The 16,494-nt window shown below is 44.3% G+C and overlaps 1 protein-coding gene across 2 annotated transcripts in view; it reads right to left on the reverse strand.

Annotated features, from left to right (window-relative positions):
• Positions 1–14,123, reverse strand: part of LIMK2 (LIM domain kinase 2) — a 53,798-nt gene extending 39,675 nt beyond the window's left edge. Inside the window, exons 1-2 of one of the 2 annotated variants that reach the window (XM_016198548.2) lie at positions 14,036–14,123; positions 2,942–3,041 (exon numbers count right to left, since the gene is read on the reverse strand). In XM_016198548.2, the coding sequence (XP_016054034.1) occupies positions 2,942–3,041; positions 14,036–14,051 (116 nt within the window). In that variant the 5' untranslated portion in view covers positions 14,052–14,123. Of the gene's footprint in view, positions 1–2,941; positions 3,042–4,438; positions 4,701–14,035 lie in introns of those variants that run through there. The other variant, XM_016198546.2, reaches the window with a different exon arrangement.
• Between the last annotated feature and the right edge of the window lie 2,371 nt (positions 14,124–16,494).

A 16,494-nucleotide genomic window follows, 5' to 3' on the forward strand; every position in this document is an offset into this window, starting at 1 on the left:
ATCTTAAAAGACCATTCAGGCTGATGCCTCATGCTCCTCATAACCCAGGTTACTTCTGGAGTCAGATAATATAGTCCTTCCTCCCATTTGGGCAAAAGTCAAATGGGCTCCAAAGCAGCCATTTTCCTGGGTGCAAATGACCAGGCTCCAAGTCATCCAGTTTGTGTGGGAAAGTTCAGAAGTTAGGAGATGTACTGCTTCAATAGTGCTGGATTAGAGAGACTGTCCTTGAGGCAAAGCTGTAAATAGCAGACCACCTGGATGCTCTACTGCCCCCACAGGCATGATCTCAGCTTAATTATGCAAGGGTAGTTCAAAATTAACCTTAATCCCTGAGGCTCCACATCAGATGACCAATGAGTGTGTATGTAATAAGAAAAATGTATGTATGTTAAGTATGTAGACACACACAATATAAAGTAACAGCTACTGATTAAGAGTTTTCTATGTATCGGGTGCTATGCTAGGCACTTTATATAGGTTACCACATCTAATATTCCCCAACAACCAGGGATGAGTACTATTCTTAGTCTCATTTTTTAGATGAGGTGCTTGAAGCTCAGGGAAATCCCCTAAGGCACGTTAATAAATTACAAAGCCAGGATCTGAAACTAAACAGTCTCATTCCATAGCCTGCACTCTTATCTACCAAGATAATGTGCCTTACCTCTTTATGAGCATCTATTTGTGTGTCTCTCTGCGCTCGCTCTCTCTCTCTCTCTCTCTCTCTCTCACACACACACACACACACACACACACACACACACACACACAGTGCTATCTAACAAGCTAGCATCTGATCAGACCTACAATAACCCAAGACTTCAGTTCTAAGGCCAGCTCCTGTCATACATGGCCTGTCTATAACTCTTTTTGTCTTTCTGGCTTGAGGTCTCTCATCTCCGATATGAAAGGGCTGTATCATACAGTAGGTGGTCCCTTCTAGTTCTTAAGTTCTTTAGCTATAGGAGAACCCCAAACTCCAAAGATTAGCTTTGTCCTACCTGGTCCTGCTTATTTTGGATAGGAAATATTCATACAAATAGGCAAACAGCAAGGACAAATATGACCATATGGGTTAGATACCATGGAAAGTCCTGGCCAGGGAACTCAGGTTCTGATGCTGCTCTAGCCTCAGCTCTAAAATAAAAGGGCTAGCCCAAGGCTTTATCTATAACATCGTTTATAGCTCTGACACTCTGCTCCTATCTTGTTAAAAGGCAGAGTAAAGGTATAATCAACTTCCCTGAGAGTAAGAGGAGGAGGAACCAAAGCAATCAGATCCAGAGAAGAATGGAAAGCTCTGAGTTAGAGCTGAAAGGGCAGAAAAATGCTGGTTCCTCTCCAATTCTTCCAGAGGCCAGGGCTCTCCAGGCCATCCCCCCACGTAGTTCCTGGGTGGAGGCAAGTGCTTAAAGGTCAATTAAATTACTTGATATCAGCATGGGGGATGCTTTGTAGCAAGAGCTATATGTGGGTGCTGGAATTTAGAGCACGTGGTGCCTGTCTAGTCTGTTTCTTTCTCAGGATGTGAGCACTGCCCCACTACTTCAGGCCACACATGCCCACCCAGCCTCTGATGAGGAATGACTGTAAGCCAGACACTGTTTTATGTTTTGGAGAATGCAAAGACAAGCTCCCAATCTTACAGATTCTAATCTCATAGGGAAAAGGAACAACCATTCAGTGGGTGCCCACCAAGTACTGGGCCCTTGCCATGTATTATTTTATTCAATCTTAATAAGTCTGAGATAGATTCTTAACATCTGTATTTTCCTGATGAGAAAACTGAGCCTTAGACAGCAGGAACAAATCTGACTTTAAAGTTTGTGTTATTTTCAAGAAACTAAAGGCAAACTATTGCCTTTGAACAATAAGAACTATAATAAAGTTAGTAACAAAAAGCAAGAAAGGATAATCAGTAACACCCCGCAAGAAGCAGAAGACAGTAGCCCAGTAGTCCCAACTTGAACAATGGTCACAAGGTCAGACCTCTGGCAGGCTAAAGATAACATCTTTATCTAAGTTATATCTCAGTTCCTGAGCCCCAAGGTGGAACAACCCCTTGGCTACTTTTTCATGAGACCAGACAGAGGGACATAGAAAAGACCTCAAAACTGTCCTTAAGACCTGAAGAAATGATTACCCTTACCTCACCTCTGACGAATCCAGTGTCTTGTGATTTTGCCCTACATAATCTGTAACCTACATGCTATTGGGGAGTTGGGTCTTTAGAGCATAAGCTCCCCATCTCCATATTGGCCCATTCAATATTAAAACTATTTTTTTTTCTTTCTATACTGCAAGCTCCTGCTCATTTCTTTGGGACAGTACTCACAGACAGGCAGACTAGAAAAGTAATAATAATAATAACAAAAAGGAGGAAACAGAGGCAGCCTACTATGAAGAAGAGCTGCTTTTGTCAACTGCACTAAAAACAACCCTTGAGGCACCTACATAATCAGTAGTGTAGGCATGGGAAAGTCACTCTTACAGGGCCCCAATTTCCTCACCTAAAAAGTGAGGGTGGCCCTGGCTGGGTAGCTCAGTTGGTCAGAGAATCATCCTGATAAGCCAAGGTTGTGGGTTCAACCTCCGGTCAGGGCACATACAAGAATCAACCAATGAATGCATAAATAAGTAGATCAAATTGATCTCTCCCTCTCCCTTCCTCTCTCTCTCTCAAATAATCAATCAAAAAAATTTTTAAAGTGAGGGTGCTGAGACTCCCTGGAAAGATCTCCTCACACCCCCTCACCCACCTCTAACTACACCTGGCCCATTTGTGGCTCTTCCACTTTCACCATGGCACATCCCTCCCTGCCCCAGACCCACTGAAATGGAAACTCTTAACTCAAAAGCTTGTTTTTGTATATTCCAGAAAATGAAATAGTGCCTAGCCTGTAATGCACTGGCAAAACAGGAGGATAGACCCACTTACCGGAAGCAAGAGCTGTGCCAGGCTTCATTGACAGTCCTGTACAACCTCTGACTTGGAGCAACATAGTCCCCACAGCCCCGACACCTCCAGGCATCTTCACCTGCACACAAAACCAAGGATGGGTTTAGAGGCCTGAAGTACCGAGGGCAAAGGGATGGGATTCCTACCGGGTGGAATAAGACTGAGTTAACAGACTCTTATATTAAAAGGGTTAGCCTAATGTCTGGACAGGCACACAATTCCCTTCTCCAAAAGATCTCTGGAAGCACTGTATGCTCATCTCCCCAGGGAAAGGGAACCCATTTTAAAAAATGGTTCTGATTGTTCCTTTTTCTACTAAAACAAAACCTGCCTCTTCTAGAAGTATCAGTCCTTGCTTACGGTTCTGAGTAGATGAAATGATCAAGGTCTCTTTCTTTTTGGATCAGCCTTTCCTACAACTATTCCCAACCAGCACCCAGAAACTTCTCCTCTCTAGGTTAATCATGTTATTGCCTTTTCCTACTCTTCAAGAGCCCTGGTTGTGCAGATCTTCCATCACCTAGTCCAGAAGCTCATTGATTCAACCAACATCATGGGTCCTCTCCAAGCTCTATGCTGGAGAATGTTGGATAACATCATCCCTGCCCCTCAGAGAGCAAATCTACTGGAAAAGAAACATTCTTCCATATTGTAATTCTTCATTTAGATGTTCTTTCAGAAGTAGAAGCAAAGGCTATTTTAGTTCAGAGAAAGAAGTTATAGGTATAGAAGGGAAAGAACAAACATTTAACGAATGCCTCCTATACACCAAGAACTATGGTAGGTGCTTTCTCATTCAATTCTCAAAACAATCCTGTGAGACAGGTATTATACTCATTTAATGGATGGGAGAACTGAAACTTGGGGCCAGGGGTGACAGGCCAAGTGGAAGATCTAGTACCCTAACTCAGGTCTGGCTCATCCACTCCACCATGTTAGTTCCTACTCGTTCCACTTAGGGGAGCCAGGAAAGTCTTTGTAGGGGAAGTTGACACTTGAGCTGAGCCTTGAAAGATGGGAAAGATTTACCAAAGGCTGAGATAGGAGGGGGAAGGGCTGAGCAGGCTGAGATATACCCATGGACAATAGCAGAATCAGTCCATGTTCCTCCAAAAGGGACAAAATACAATACACCTGGTGTGGCTCAGATGCCAACTTCTTGAAATAAAGAGAACAGCTGAGATCAAGCTATGGTACCTTACTCAGCCCTAGAAAGCAGGACAAGGTTATTACAAGACTCCCTTGTGCTCTCTGTGTATACAGCTTTGTTCTCTCTGGGTAACTCCAGACTGCCACAGGCACAGTGACAGTCACCGAGCCCTGTTTCACAGGCACGGGGGCCATAAATAGACAATGCATGGCTCTGGGCATTTCAAGATTGCTCAGCAGCATTAGGGGCAGCCAGGGCATAGACAGCCATCCTCATACCCCGGAGAATTAAACAAGCTGGCAGAAGGCTTTTAAACCTCTACCCACCTGCTCCTTTCCTCTTGTTCCACAGTGATAGGATATACATGCCCATCACCTCCTGGATCTCAACTTCTCAGACTCTCATTAGGGGCCTTTTTGGTCTTTGGTAGAGGCCAGAGAGTGCACCATGATCCTCCATCCACAAACTCCAAAGCAAAAAGTCTGAGAGACTCATCCAGATGGGTTATGGACAGGAGGCAAGAAAGAGAATTAGTGAGAGGGTTTTTGATGAACACAGATATCCAAATGTATCTCCCAAGTCCTGGAGGTACTGGTTTGAAACATTTTTGGAACTTTTACATGGAAGGGCTTTCAGAGGCAGTGTGTGAACTGCTGCCCCACCCCAGGCAAAGCTCATTATGTTAAGCCACACCTTGTTTCTTGTTTTTAATTTTTAACCCAAAAGTAAGTCTCTAACCTGACCACCCACTTACTCAACAATGCAATTTCTTGGCTCTGAAGGACTTCTGGCTGTTCCCAAAATGCAAAAAGATCAGGACTTTCCATTATGAGGATATTCAAGAGAACTTGTTATTGCTACACCCTCCAGAGCCTGCCCTGTTTTGTCCAGTCTTGAGAAATACAAAGCCATTTAACACTTATGTAGCATCTGCCCTGTGCTAGGCACTACAGGCACAAAAGTCAAGATCCCTACTCCCTGCTCTCACATCAACCTGGTTCCACCTCCCAAATGTCTCTCCGATCCTTCCCTGCCCTTCGCCGCAGCCCGAGTTCAGGTCTTTGCCTTCTCTTCCCTGTGTACTACACATTAGCCAGTTTATCCAGACTCCCCAATGTCTACAGAACAAAGGGTCAACTGCTTAGCATGGCCAGGCTGTTCTAAATTCTGCCTATTCCACCTCTCAGGAGATGTGCACTTTCAGTTATCTCCTCCACTACTCCCTTTTCCATTGGCTCATTCCAATTACCACTGAAATAAATTCAAATCTTTCCCATGAAAAACAAACCAACAAACCTGGCCCCATTTGTCCTCCATCTAGCACACTTGCTTCCCTCTTCACAGCCACACATATTAAAAAGTTGTCTGCACATCACTACCCTCATTTCCTCACTTCCCGCTTACCGCATAATCCACTGCAATCTGACTTCCACCTCCAGCATTTCTCAGAAACTGTCCCATCAAAGTCAACAGTGACTGCTTATTGCTAAATTCAATGGACACGCTTCAGTCATGCTTTTAGCAAGTATTTGTTGCATGCCAACTATGTGTCTGACAGTGTGCTGCAAACAAAAGCAAGATTAAACAAAAGCAGATGTTGAACAATAACATAATTTTTTAAATTATAATTGGGGCAAGTGGTGTGAAGACGGTATCAAGTTCTTCACTAGGAAAATTCAGTGAGGGCAGGGCAGGCAAATATTCCTTAAGGGAGTAATTTCCAAGCTGAGCTCTAAAGGAGGAATAAAATTATCTAGGCAAAAAGGAGGAGGAAAGGATCACACTGGAGACTGGGATGAGGGAAGACATGTGTAAAGGTCCTGAGGCAGGAACACAAACTCTTCACACATCATTTAAGTTGGCTATTGTTAACTCCAAACGACTAAGAGAACCAAGACCTGTCCCTGGACTACTACCGTCCTTCATTAACATTTACCAAGAGAAAGAATGGCCCTTCACAAAGTGGCCCCAAAGAACCTTTATCTCCAGTCATCCCTTACAAAGGGATGCTGTAATCACATCTTGATCTATTTTCTACTCCTGCCACTCACATTCATGTTCTTGCATCCTAACATTCACACCCCAAGCTATTTTGTGTTTAGAATACTTTACCAACTCTTTCTCTTAATCAAACTTTTATCCTTCCTTGATGGTCCCCTATAGGCAGGCAGTGTTAGTTTCACTTTGTCTATACCTATTTTCTATCATTTGTTCTGTAATTACAGTGCACTATGTTTCTGTCTCCCTCAGTCCCTCCCTTTCTGTTCCCTCCCCTCCAGCTCTAAGGGGCAAAGACTGCATATTGAAGATCTTCAAATCTCCAGGGACTAGCAGAAGACCTGCTACAGTATAGGCAACCCTTTGTTTGGTGAATCCAACTGAAAAGTTGTACCCAACTGTCAACTATAATTTCCAAAGATAAACTCCCATGGACAACAGGGATGATTTCACTGGAATAAGTGCTCTGACTCCCAGGGTAACTACCTACAGGTAAAGTCACATGTAGATACACAGGCCTCAGTCTATCAGGTTTTACTTGAGCAAAGATATTTATCCAGAGCCTTCAGCCTCCCAAGCCCAGACACTCTTCAAGATAATACTCTTAAGAATCTTTAGCTCCCTTACAGTCCTGAAAGTCAATGATCCTAACTCTTTTACAACCTTCATTCTAGGAAATGTAAGATAAATATAATAATACAAAGTTTATGGAGATTTCTGTGAGGCCTAACAGAAGACCAATCCAGAGTCCAGTCCAGTTGGCCTGGAACATTCTTCCTCTAGAAAAATACCTCATTGTGCCAGGCTGTTCACCCTCTCCCTCTTCTGTGTTTACCTCTCATATTTGCAGCCTTATCAACAGTGGCTACTGATTGTCAGAGTCAAGAAAGGAAGCTTGATTAAGTAATTATCCCCAGCAGCCTCAAACAATAAGGGGCCCTTATTAGGTGTTTAATATTCAGAAAACTGTGCCTTCATTATGGGAATTTGTTGCTTTTAGGAAGTGGTAAATGTGCAATGTGAATGAGGTAAAAATTGTAACAAATGGCTCATTACAGAGGTTCTCACCTTTTGGATACTGGTATCAAATATATTCAGTTTAACCCGGCCGGCGTGGCTCAGTCCTATGAACCAGGAGGTCACGGTTCAATTCCTGGTCAAGGCACAAGCCCGGGTTTCTGGCTTGATCCCCAGTTAGGGGGCGTACAGGAGGCAGCCGATCAATGACTCTCTCATCACTGATGTTTCTGTCTCTCTCCCCCTTTCTCTTCCTCTCTCTGACATAAATAAAAAACATTTTAAAAATATATATATATATTACGTTTATATATACTTCTCTCTCTGAACTTAATAATTGGTGAGGTGACTCTTGAACAATCTGTAAATCCACTGGGTAGGCACTAAGATGGCAGGATGGCAAGGTTGAAAAGCCTTTAAAAACCATCTACTCTAATCGAACTCTTTCATTTTTCTGAAAGAAAAATGGGCTTGGAGAAGGAGAATCAAGTTTCCTAACCATCAGAAAGCTGGTCTGGGAAGGGCTCAAAAAGGTTCTGAGACTACTAGATCAGCTGAATTTTTATTACCCTGTGTAGCCTCAGACAAGGTAAGGCATGCTTAAGACTACACAGTTATTCAGTGGAAGGGCTCTGCCTGGTACCCCAGCTCAGAGCCAGTGCATTTCCCATAGACACAAACATTCACCTTAATCTTGGTCTAAGAGCTGGGTTTCTGCAAACTAGTTTTTCAGACTTCAAAGTGGTGAGAAATCCCTAAGGGCTGAGAGCTCACGAGACCATAAAGCCCAGCCTGAACCAACATGCACAGATCCTATCCTTTCATTTGAGAAATATCTTTGGTACTTCTCATATTCCACTAGACAATGAGAACCAGGAACAACACCCAGCCAATTCAGTGCAGCACAAAACAACAAGTACAGCAACTGCTGTGCCCCCTGGGAACTGGCAGGTCATTTGTATAAATCCCACTTGTTCCGGGATAAAGCAGGAAGCAGAGGGGCAAGGGCAGCAACTGGTAGGGAACAGCCAAGAGAGAAAGGACCACATTTTAATAAACTGACTACCAACAAGACTAAGAGTAATGATTAAGGTTTCTCTAGCTACTCTTTCTCGTATCCCAAAAGGTTTTCCTACTCACTACCTTACCAAATATTACCAAAGGAAGAGTCTAAGGAAAAAAGAGTGGATGATTTTTAAAGGAGCTTCTGTACTTCTCTGGACCTTAGATTCTTCCTTCATAAAAGGAGGGATCAAATTATTCCTCTGGCTCTGAGAGTCTGTGACACCAAACCAGGGGCCTCTCATTTTTCAGGCTAAGGCACAGACAGAGGCATCTCAGAAGGTTTCATTCTTGCTGTTGTTCTCTTCTGCCCTTTAGTTTACTAGGGGCAATTTTTAAGGGTCAAGCAGAAGAACTGGACTTAGACCCAGGTTTGAAACTTGGCTGTGTTTTTAGGCAAATTATTTAACCTCTTTGAACTTGTCTTTTAATCTTTAAAAAGAGGATAATACCACTTCCTTACAGGATTAACAAGAGGATTAAGAGAAATAATGTAATATATGTGAAAATACCTCCCACAGTGCCCAGCACTTAGTTGGCAACTACATTATGAATAGCTTTTCTTCTGTCTTTCATGTATATTTAGGGGGTTGGCCAGGGTAAAGGTTGAGCTGACTACACTACTAACCTCCCAAATCTAACCTCCCAAGGGAATGTTTTCAAAACAAATTCAGAAAATGTTTTCTATGTGCCCTTGTGCAAGACACAGACTAGACCACAAACTGCCTGGGGTCCTTGGTGAGTACTCCTGGGGTGTGAGGGAAAAAGGTATACAGAAATAACACATGTCAGAGAGGGACAACCCAGGTACTAGGAGCAGGGCAAGCTTGGCAGAGTAATAAGATACTGGCTAGAGAAACAAACAAGACAGATGGTTCCTGTGGCTTTCAGGGCACTCAGGTTCTCACTTCTAGCCATAAGTTTAGTTAGCTGTGAATGAGTTGGCAATTTCTTATCTGGAGGAAGGCCTACAAAGAATCTCTATCAGAGAACTGGTTAACCAATTCATATATTCCCAGGCAGCAGTTCTCTACCCTTATCAATGACGGGGAAAAATCCCAACTACTTTGAGTCCTTATTGTGTGTAAGGCAGTGTCCTAAGCACTACGCAAGCATGAATTAATCGAATATAAAGATCCCATGAGGTAAGGACTAGTATTCTAGAACTATTATTGTTCCCATTTTACTAAAGAGAAAACTGAAATGCTCAACTAACAAGTAAGTGTCAGAGCTGGGATTAGACCACAGGTCTGCTGACTCTAAAGTCTATGTACTCGACTACATTTTAGACTTCCTTTCCTGAAAAATAAATTATAATCAGGAGCTGACAAAATAGAATCCCAGGGTGGACGCTCAACGTATGCTTCAATAGAACCAAGCAATGACTTCATATTCTAGCCCCTGTTGGATATCAATAAGTAAAAGAAATTAATTCTTGCTACTATATAAAAAATGGTCAAGAGTAAGAAAAAAGATAGACTTGTAAGAAACTGCTACAGCTACAAGTCTCCTCACTGAAATGCTAAAGTGACACCCCACCCCTCCTTAATTTGTCCCTGAAACAGCCTCTTCCAGGCTGCACTGATCAGAAGCTAGCCCTGTGCTGGGAATCAACTCAGCCTCCAAAAGATGCAAAAATGTGGAAAGCTTAATGCAACTCCCTTCGTGCAGCCCCTTGAACATGATGGATGTCTATTCAGCTTTAAAACCTTGTAGTCTTCTTGGACCCCACCTTGATTCCTCCATCCCATACCCAGAGCTATTCAAGTCACCCTGCCCTGCCCATGTCATGAGTCATTTTCTACTGGTCAGTGCCTTCTTTTCCATTCCTATCACTAACACCTCAGCTCAGGGCCTACCGTATCCACCCTCAGATTGGTGCCCTTCATTACCCTTGTCCAATTCATTCTGCCTACTAATGCCAGATTGATGGTCTAAAAACAAATGTCCTCTTTTAATCCAAAGCTCAGGATACAAATCACAGTGGTAAGACTGAGTAGCATATAATATTATCAGTAAATTCTGTGTAATTTGCTGTGACCCAGATTGTATGTGTTTTATGTGTGTTTAAATAAATATATTAAATACACATGTGTATACATAAACACATACATAACAGATCCAAGACTGACTGACTTGATTTGAAATGGTTGAATCTGCAGTGTAAAATGTGATTCAGCCATAATTAGGAATTGAAATTTAGTACAAGAGAGAAAAGGACTTGATATAACCAATTCTTTAGTTGCAAATTCTGGGTATAGAGCACTTGGAAGATTGGAGGGGGCAGGTTGGTGAGATAATCAGACCGCTAAATTGATTAAATGCTCCTAACCCTGTAAAAAAAAGAAGAAAAAAGTAAAAACAAATGCCCTCATCATGACTCTTCCTACGTTTAAAACTATGGTCTGTACTGCAGACCAGAAAATTCCACAAGCCTAGCATTAAACCACTCCAGTCTGACTTCAGCTACCCTCTCAGCCTTACTTTCTACTTCCTATGACTCCCCTACCTCCCAATCCTTGCTTCTACCACATACAGTGGTACCTCAGTTTTCAAATGTAATTCGTTCCGGAAGACCGAGTTCTGAAATGTTCGTAAGCCGAAGGATCAACAGCTGACAGCTAAGCCTCAGGATCTTGCCCTCAGCGGAAGCCGAAATGCATGTTTGACTTCCGAGGTGTGTTCGAAAACCGAAGCATTTACTTCCAGGTTTACGGCGTTGGTAAACCAAAATGTTTGTCAACGGAGACCTTCGAGAAGTGAGGCACCACTGCATATCAATTCGCCATCCTTTGTGAAGACCTTGAAACTCATCCAGCTTTGACTCCTACTCCCAGTTTCTTCCCTAGTAGGCTATCACTCTCCCATACACACCCTTTTTAAAGACTTCTCAGTCTTACCTCTTTAAGAAGCATTCCCTGACCAAATCTGGTAGCCATCCTAGACACCTTGCTGATCTTCAAATATGCCAAGCTCATTCTCTTTTATTCTGTCTAAAATGTTCTTCCCCTAGATATTCAAATGGCTCAAACCTTTGTTTCATTTCTCTGCTCAGATGTCATTAACCAGAGAGGCTGCCCTGACCTCCCACGGCTCCTATGCCCTTATCTTACTTTATTTCTCTTCAGGGCATTTATCCCTGATGTATGATACTCATATATTTATTGTCCATCTCTATCCACCAGAACATGAAGGAAGGGATTTGGTCTATTTTTTCCCCTGAGTACCCTCGGGGCCTAGAAATGCTTGGCAGATAGTAGGAATTTAATATATATTTGTAGAATGAATTCTCCCTCACCTCTGAAATTCCATACAGGCTTTATAGTTTTTTTCTGTTTTTTTCCCCCAGAGAAAAGGGGGCTTTGGGGACAAGTTCAGAACTGCTGCTGCCCACCGCTGCCCTGGTTGCAAGCCTCATGGGGTCCCTTAGAGTTTAGGAGATGCATGCCTGTGGGGGAAGAAAAGGGGGAGAGGGAGGGGAAAGGCTTGGGTATGAGCTCTGGGAGGGAGAGTGCACTATATAGTTAGTCTTGATTTGTCTTTTTTTTTTTCTTAATTACTCTAAGCAGAGAGGGAATTTCTCAAAGGCACAAACCACATATTTATTTCCACAAATATTTATTAAGGGTTTACTGTATGCCAGACTCTGCATGCCTTAAGCAGTCTGGAATATTACAAAGAGAACTAGAGAAGTCCTAGGTTAGTCCTGGCTCTATCACTAGTTGACCCTGGGCAAATCCATTTGCACCCCTGGGCCTGTTTCTTCATATGTAAAACGGGGAGAGTTACACTGTCTCAAGTCTCTCCCGGCTCTAGCATCTGTTAAAATTTATAAGAGGTAAAACTTGTCCCGGCCAGTGCCTTAGACATCACAGTCACTCAGTAAATATTTGATTTCTTTCTTGTTGATTCTCCTGTTACAAAGGAATAGAGTTGTCTTGAAACAGTTTGGTCAGAACAAGTGAAAATTTAAGGCCCACTTCCTTCTCTGACGCCCCGAGCAACCTCATTCTGGTGTTTGTGATATAGAAAGGATGAAGTACTAAATTTGAAGTTGGGAAATATTAACTCTGACCACTGCCATTTATTTGGCTATGGAACCTTGAAGTCATTTCTGAACCTTAGTCTCCTCACCCATAAAAAAGCCGTATTTGCTTTCTCTCTGTTCTTCAAAGGTACTTCATTCCTTCCTACGGCAGGACCTTTATGTGCTGCCTGGAATGTTCTTTGCCCTTTCTCTGCTGGACTAATTTTCACTTAGTCTCAGGGGTAAGCATAAACTTGCTTTTTAAAGAGAAGTATTCCCTATCCACTCTTCTCACTCCTGGTGTACTCTGATTACCTCATTGATTAAATTATTATAACATTTATCTCAGTTGTTACCTCAATTATTTAATGTCCATCTCTAGGACTGGAAGCACCCACCACAAAGGCAAGGATTGTGTCTGTTTTGTTCATCACTATACTCTTCAGTGCTTGGCTAAGTGCACGGCAGGGAAGTATCCAACAAATATTCTTATGGAAGAATGTATAAACCAATGCACCTAGAGGCTTTAATGCCTCCAGGCAGCTTTTTGGTTCACTCAGAGAAAATCTAATGAACACCTGCACTCTAAGATCTTTCACAAGTTTCTAAGAATCAAGGTTCAAGACAGGGAACCTAGGTTACACAGAGGTTACAAAAAGTCATAGGAAATCATTTGAGTTGAAGAGCTCTGAAGCTGAAAAAAAGAGGAGAAAGAAGAGAAGAGAAGAGAAGAGAAGAGAAGAGAAGAGAAGAGAAGAGAAGAGAAGAGAAGAGAAGAGAAGAGAAGAGAAGAGAAGAGGAGATGGTGCATTCCTTCCCCTACTCCTTTCTCTAGAAGAATGAAGAGAAAATCCCATGCTCCCATGGTGAGGAAGTGACCCACTGGTGGCCCGGTCCTTGCATTCAGGATGGAGGAAGTGACGGTCTACAGGCTAAAAGCCAGGAAGTGGGGGGCAGAAATCCAGGACAAGCTCCCTCCTCCACTATCCCCTCCTCCCACCTCTAGAAAGCTTCTGGACGCTGACCCAGGTCGACCCAGAGGCTGGGCCACCCACACAGGTGGCTGGGAAACACCAGCCACAGAAAGCCCCTGGTGCTGGGGGCCAGAATGGCAGGAAGCCGCAGGGTGGTGTGAGAGATGACTGGGGGGGGGACGGCAGGCCCTGTTAACCCTGAAGCTGCCCCTCACCCTTGGGCCACACTTCCTTCCAGGAGGCATTTGGCCACATTTCTTGTCTTAGACAGGCCGAGGGAGAACCCAGAACCCCAGGGGGCCTACCTTCCCCAGGAAGGATGCTCTGGTCTCTCCTAACCACCAACCCGTGTCTTAAACCCCAGGGAGCCCGCGCTCCCCTATTTCCTGCAAACAGACCCCGGACACAGGAGAGAAGCTTTGGGTCCCACAGGGAAGTCATACTCTCCTCCATTTTCCACAGAAAACCCAGAACCCAGGGTAGCTTTCCATCCTCTCATAACCGCCCCCAACTCTGGGGTTCCCGCACTCCCCCATTCCCCACAAAACCCCCAGTCAACGGGAACCCAGGCTCCTCGGCTTCCTTAAAAAGGTTTTCATTTGGGGGTCTGCGGGCACCGAGCTGGCCCCCTCAACCTGCCCCTCGGGGCCCTCCGTCTCCCGTCCCCAAATTCCCGGGGTGCCATCACCTCTGAGATTTCGGGGAGCGCTCCTTCTAAGGAGCTCGGACGCATGGGGGTCCACTCAGCCCGAACCCCAGAGAGGCCGCGGGCTACCCTCAGGCGCCCTGGGGCCCGGCTTCCGAGATAGATGGCAGGGGGACAGGACGTGGCGGCCTTTCCTTACCCGCCGGCGTGGCCATGGTCCCGGGGCGCGGAAATGGGGAGGGAGAGACGGGGGCCGCGGGAGCTCCTCTCAGCTCGGGCTGTCGCCTCAGGCGCGCGAGGATCGCAGCCCCGGGCGTTAGCGGGATGCGCCGCCTACGGCGCCCCGGGTGGACCAAACAGCACCCTGCACCCCGGCCCGCCGGCCGATGCCCCGCCCCACGGCCGGCCCCGCCCCCTGGCTCGGGCTCTGAAGAGGCTTTAGCGCCCCCTAGTGCGAGCGGCTCCCGCCCTGGGTGCCTGAGCTGGGAAGGCTGCTGCTGCGCACGCGGGAGGCCGCAACACAGAGGGCCCTCAGCCCATTTTACAGATGGGGACAGATGAGGCCTGAGAGTTGACAAGTTCGATTACCTCGAAATGGCACAGCTCATTAGGAGCTGAGCTGAGCTGGGAACCCAGGTCTCCTGACTCTTGAAAGCTCTTTCCAGGAGAGTGTTTGGAATCAAGAATATGAATATGGAGAAAACAGTTCTACCCAAGATAGCTTTGGGGGAGGGAGGTTAAGGGTGGATTCTTCTTAGAAGCTTTTGGCTCAGAGAAGCCAGTTCTCGACGCCACTATGGATAAGCAGACACTCGATAGATAATCTCTAGGTCAAAGATGGTATGGGGGTGGTGCAACCATTCCAGGGTCAGATCCTTAGCCAGACCAAATAGGTATATAAATGAATCCAGCACACCAGATCTTCCCACTTTTCAAGACAAGCCCAAAATCTGGATATTTAGGTGAAATTTCCCACTTTTTAAAATGTTGGGAACATTAAGAGAGTCTAAAAATGCTGTGTAGGCCAAAGGAAACACACCTGTCTACTGGATTTGCCCTGCAAGTTCCTCTTTGTGGAGGAGAGAGCACTGGACAAGGAGTTAGGACAGCAGACTGGTTTCTAGTAGCTGCTGGCTGGCTGAGGGGCCTTGAGAACCACTTCTGCTTATTGGACTTAAGAGGGGGTTGAGGTCCTCCATGTGTCGAAGGGTTGGCCACATCATCTGGTCCCCGAAGTTCCTCCCATCTGATTTTCTTATGCTGGGTCTTTGGCAACTGTCATTTCCTCAGGTCAGGTTTAGGTCATGGGAAAAGAGTCCAAATGATTAGGAATGAACAGAGATGGGGCCCAAGGAAATGGATCTATCGAGGACAAAGTTCAATCCAGCTGCCTCTGGTCCTAGTACTCGAGTAAGCAAAGGTGAGCACAATTCTTTCCTCCTGTCCTGACCATGTAGCCCAAACTGGATGCCTACAAAATAAAGGCCAAACCAGGCCCTTATGAGCTAACTACATCTCACTCTGTGGCTTCTCTCCCTACTCCATTCACTCCAGGATTCAGCTTTTTCCGAACACATTCTGCCTTATTACTACTCTGCCATTCCTACAACCACCAGCACCCCATGTTCTCAGTAATTTTGTTGCCCGTTCTGCCCATAAGTGCAGTCATGTTTCTAAACTCTTAACACATTGTTATTTTCAATTATATCATTTTGCAACCCCTATGAATCTAAATCTGCACAGTCCAATATGATAGCCATTAGCCACTTGTGGCTAAATTTAAACTAAGTATTTAGTTCCTAAATCCACTAGTCATACTTAATGTGCTTGATAGCCACACGTGGCTAGTGGTTACTGTGGACAGTGCAGATAGAGAACATCTCCATCACGCCAGAACATTCTATTGGATAGTAGTGTGTGCTGTTTTAGACAATGATCAGTAAGGGGGACTACCTGACATTATATACCTCTTGATATGATGCAACAAGAAGTATATACTACCACTTATGACATATAGTCTTACATATATATGTAACTAGAAGCTTGACCAGATTAAGGCCTAATCAGGTCAAACCTCTAGTTGTAACCAACAATTTACAAGAAATACAAGAGTAAGAGGAGCCTGTTGACACCACAGTGATGCAAATAGCAAAACTGAAGCTGTGGGAAACTTAACAGGACAATTGAACTGGTGTTTTTTAACAGATAAACAATAAGGGAAAGAAGAGATGGAAGAGGAAACTCTGGATGTGATAGACTTAAGAGACATGTAACAGCAATGTATGTATCTGACTTGGATCTCAATGAAAATAAACTATATAAAAGTTATGAGACAACCCGGCCGGGCGTGGCTCAGCGGTTGAGTGTCGACCTGGGATCCAGACAATCGGGGTTCGATTCGCAGTCAGGGCACATGCCCGGGTTGCGGGCTCAATCAATGATTCTCTCATCATTGATGTTTTTCTATTTCTCTCCCTCTTATTTTCTCTCTCTGAAATCAATATATATATAAAAAGTTATGAGACAACTAGGAAAATTTGAACAATGATTGGATGACATTAAGGAATTATTTTTTAAGGTACATAAAATGGTATTTTGTTTTACAAAATCCTTGAGATGCATATTGAAATAATAGATGACATATGAGTAGAAGTTGTC

Source organism: Miniopterus natalensis, chromosome 20, assembly GCF_054644295.1.
Source record: "Miniopterus natalensis isolate mMinNat1 chromosome 20, mMinNat1.hap1, whole genome shotgun sequence".
NCBI lineage: Eukaryota > Metazoa > Chordata > Mammalia > Chiroptera > Miniopteridae > Miniopterus > Miniopterus natalensis.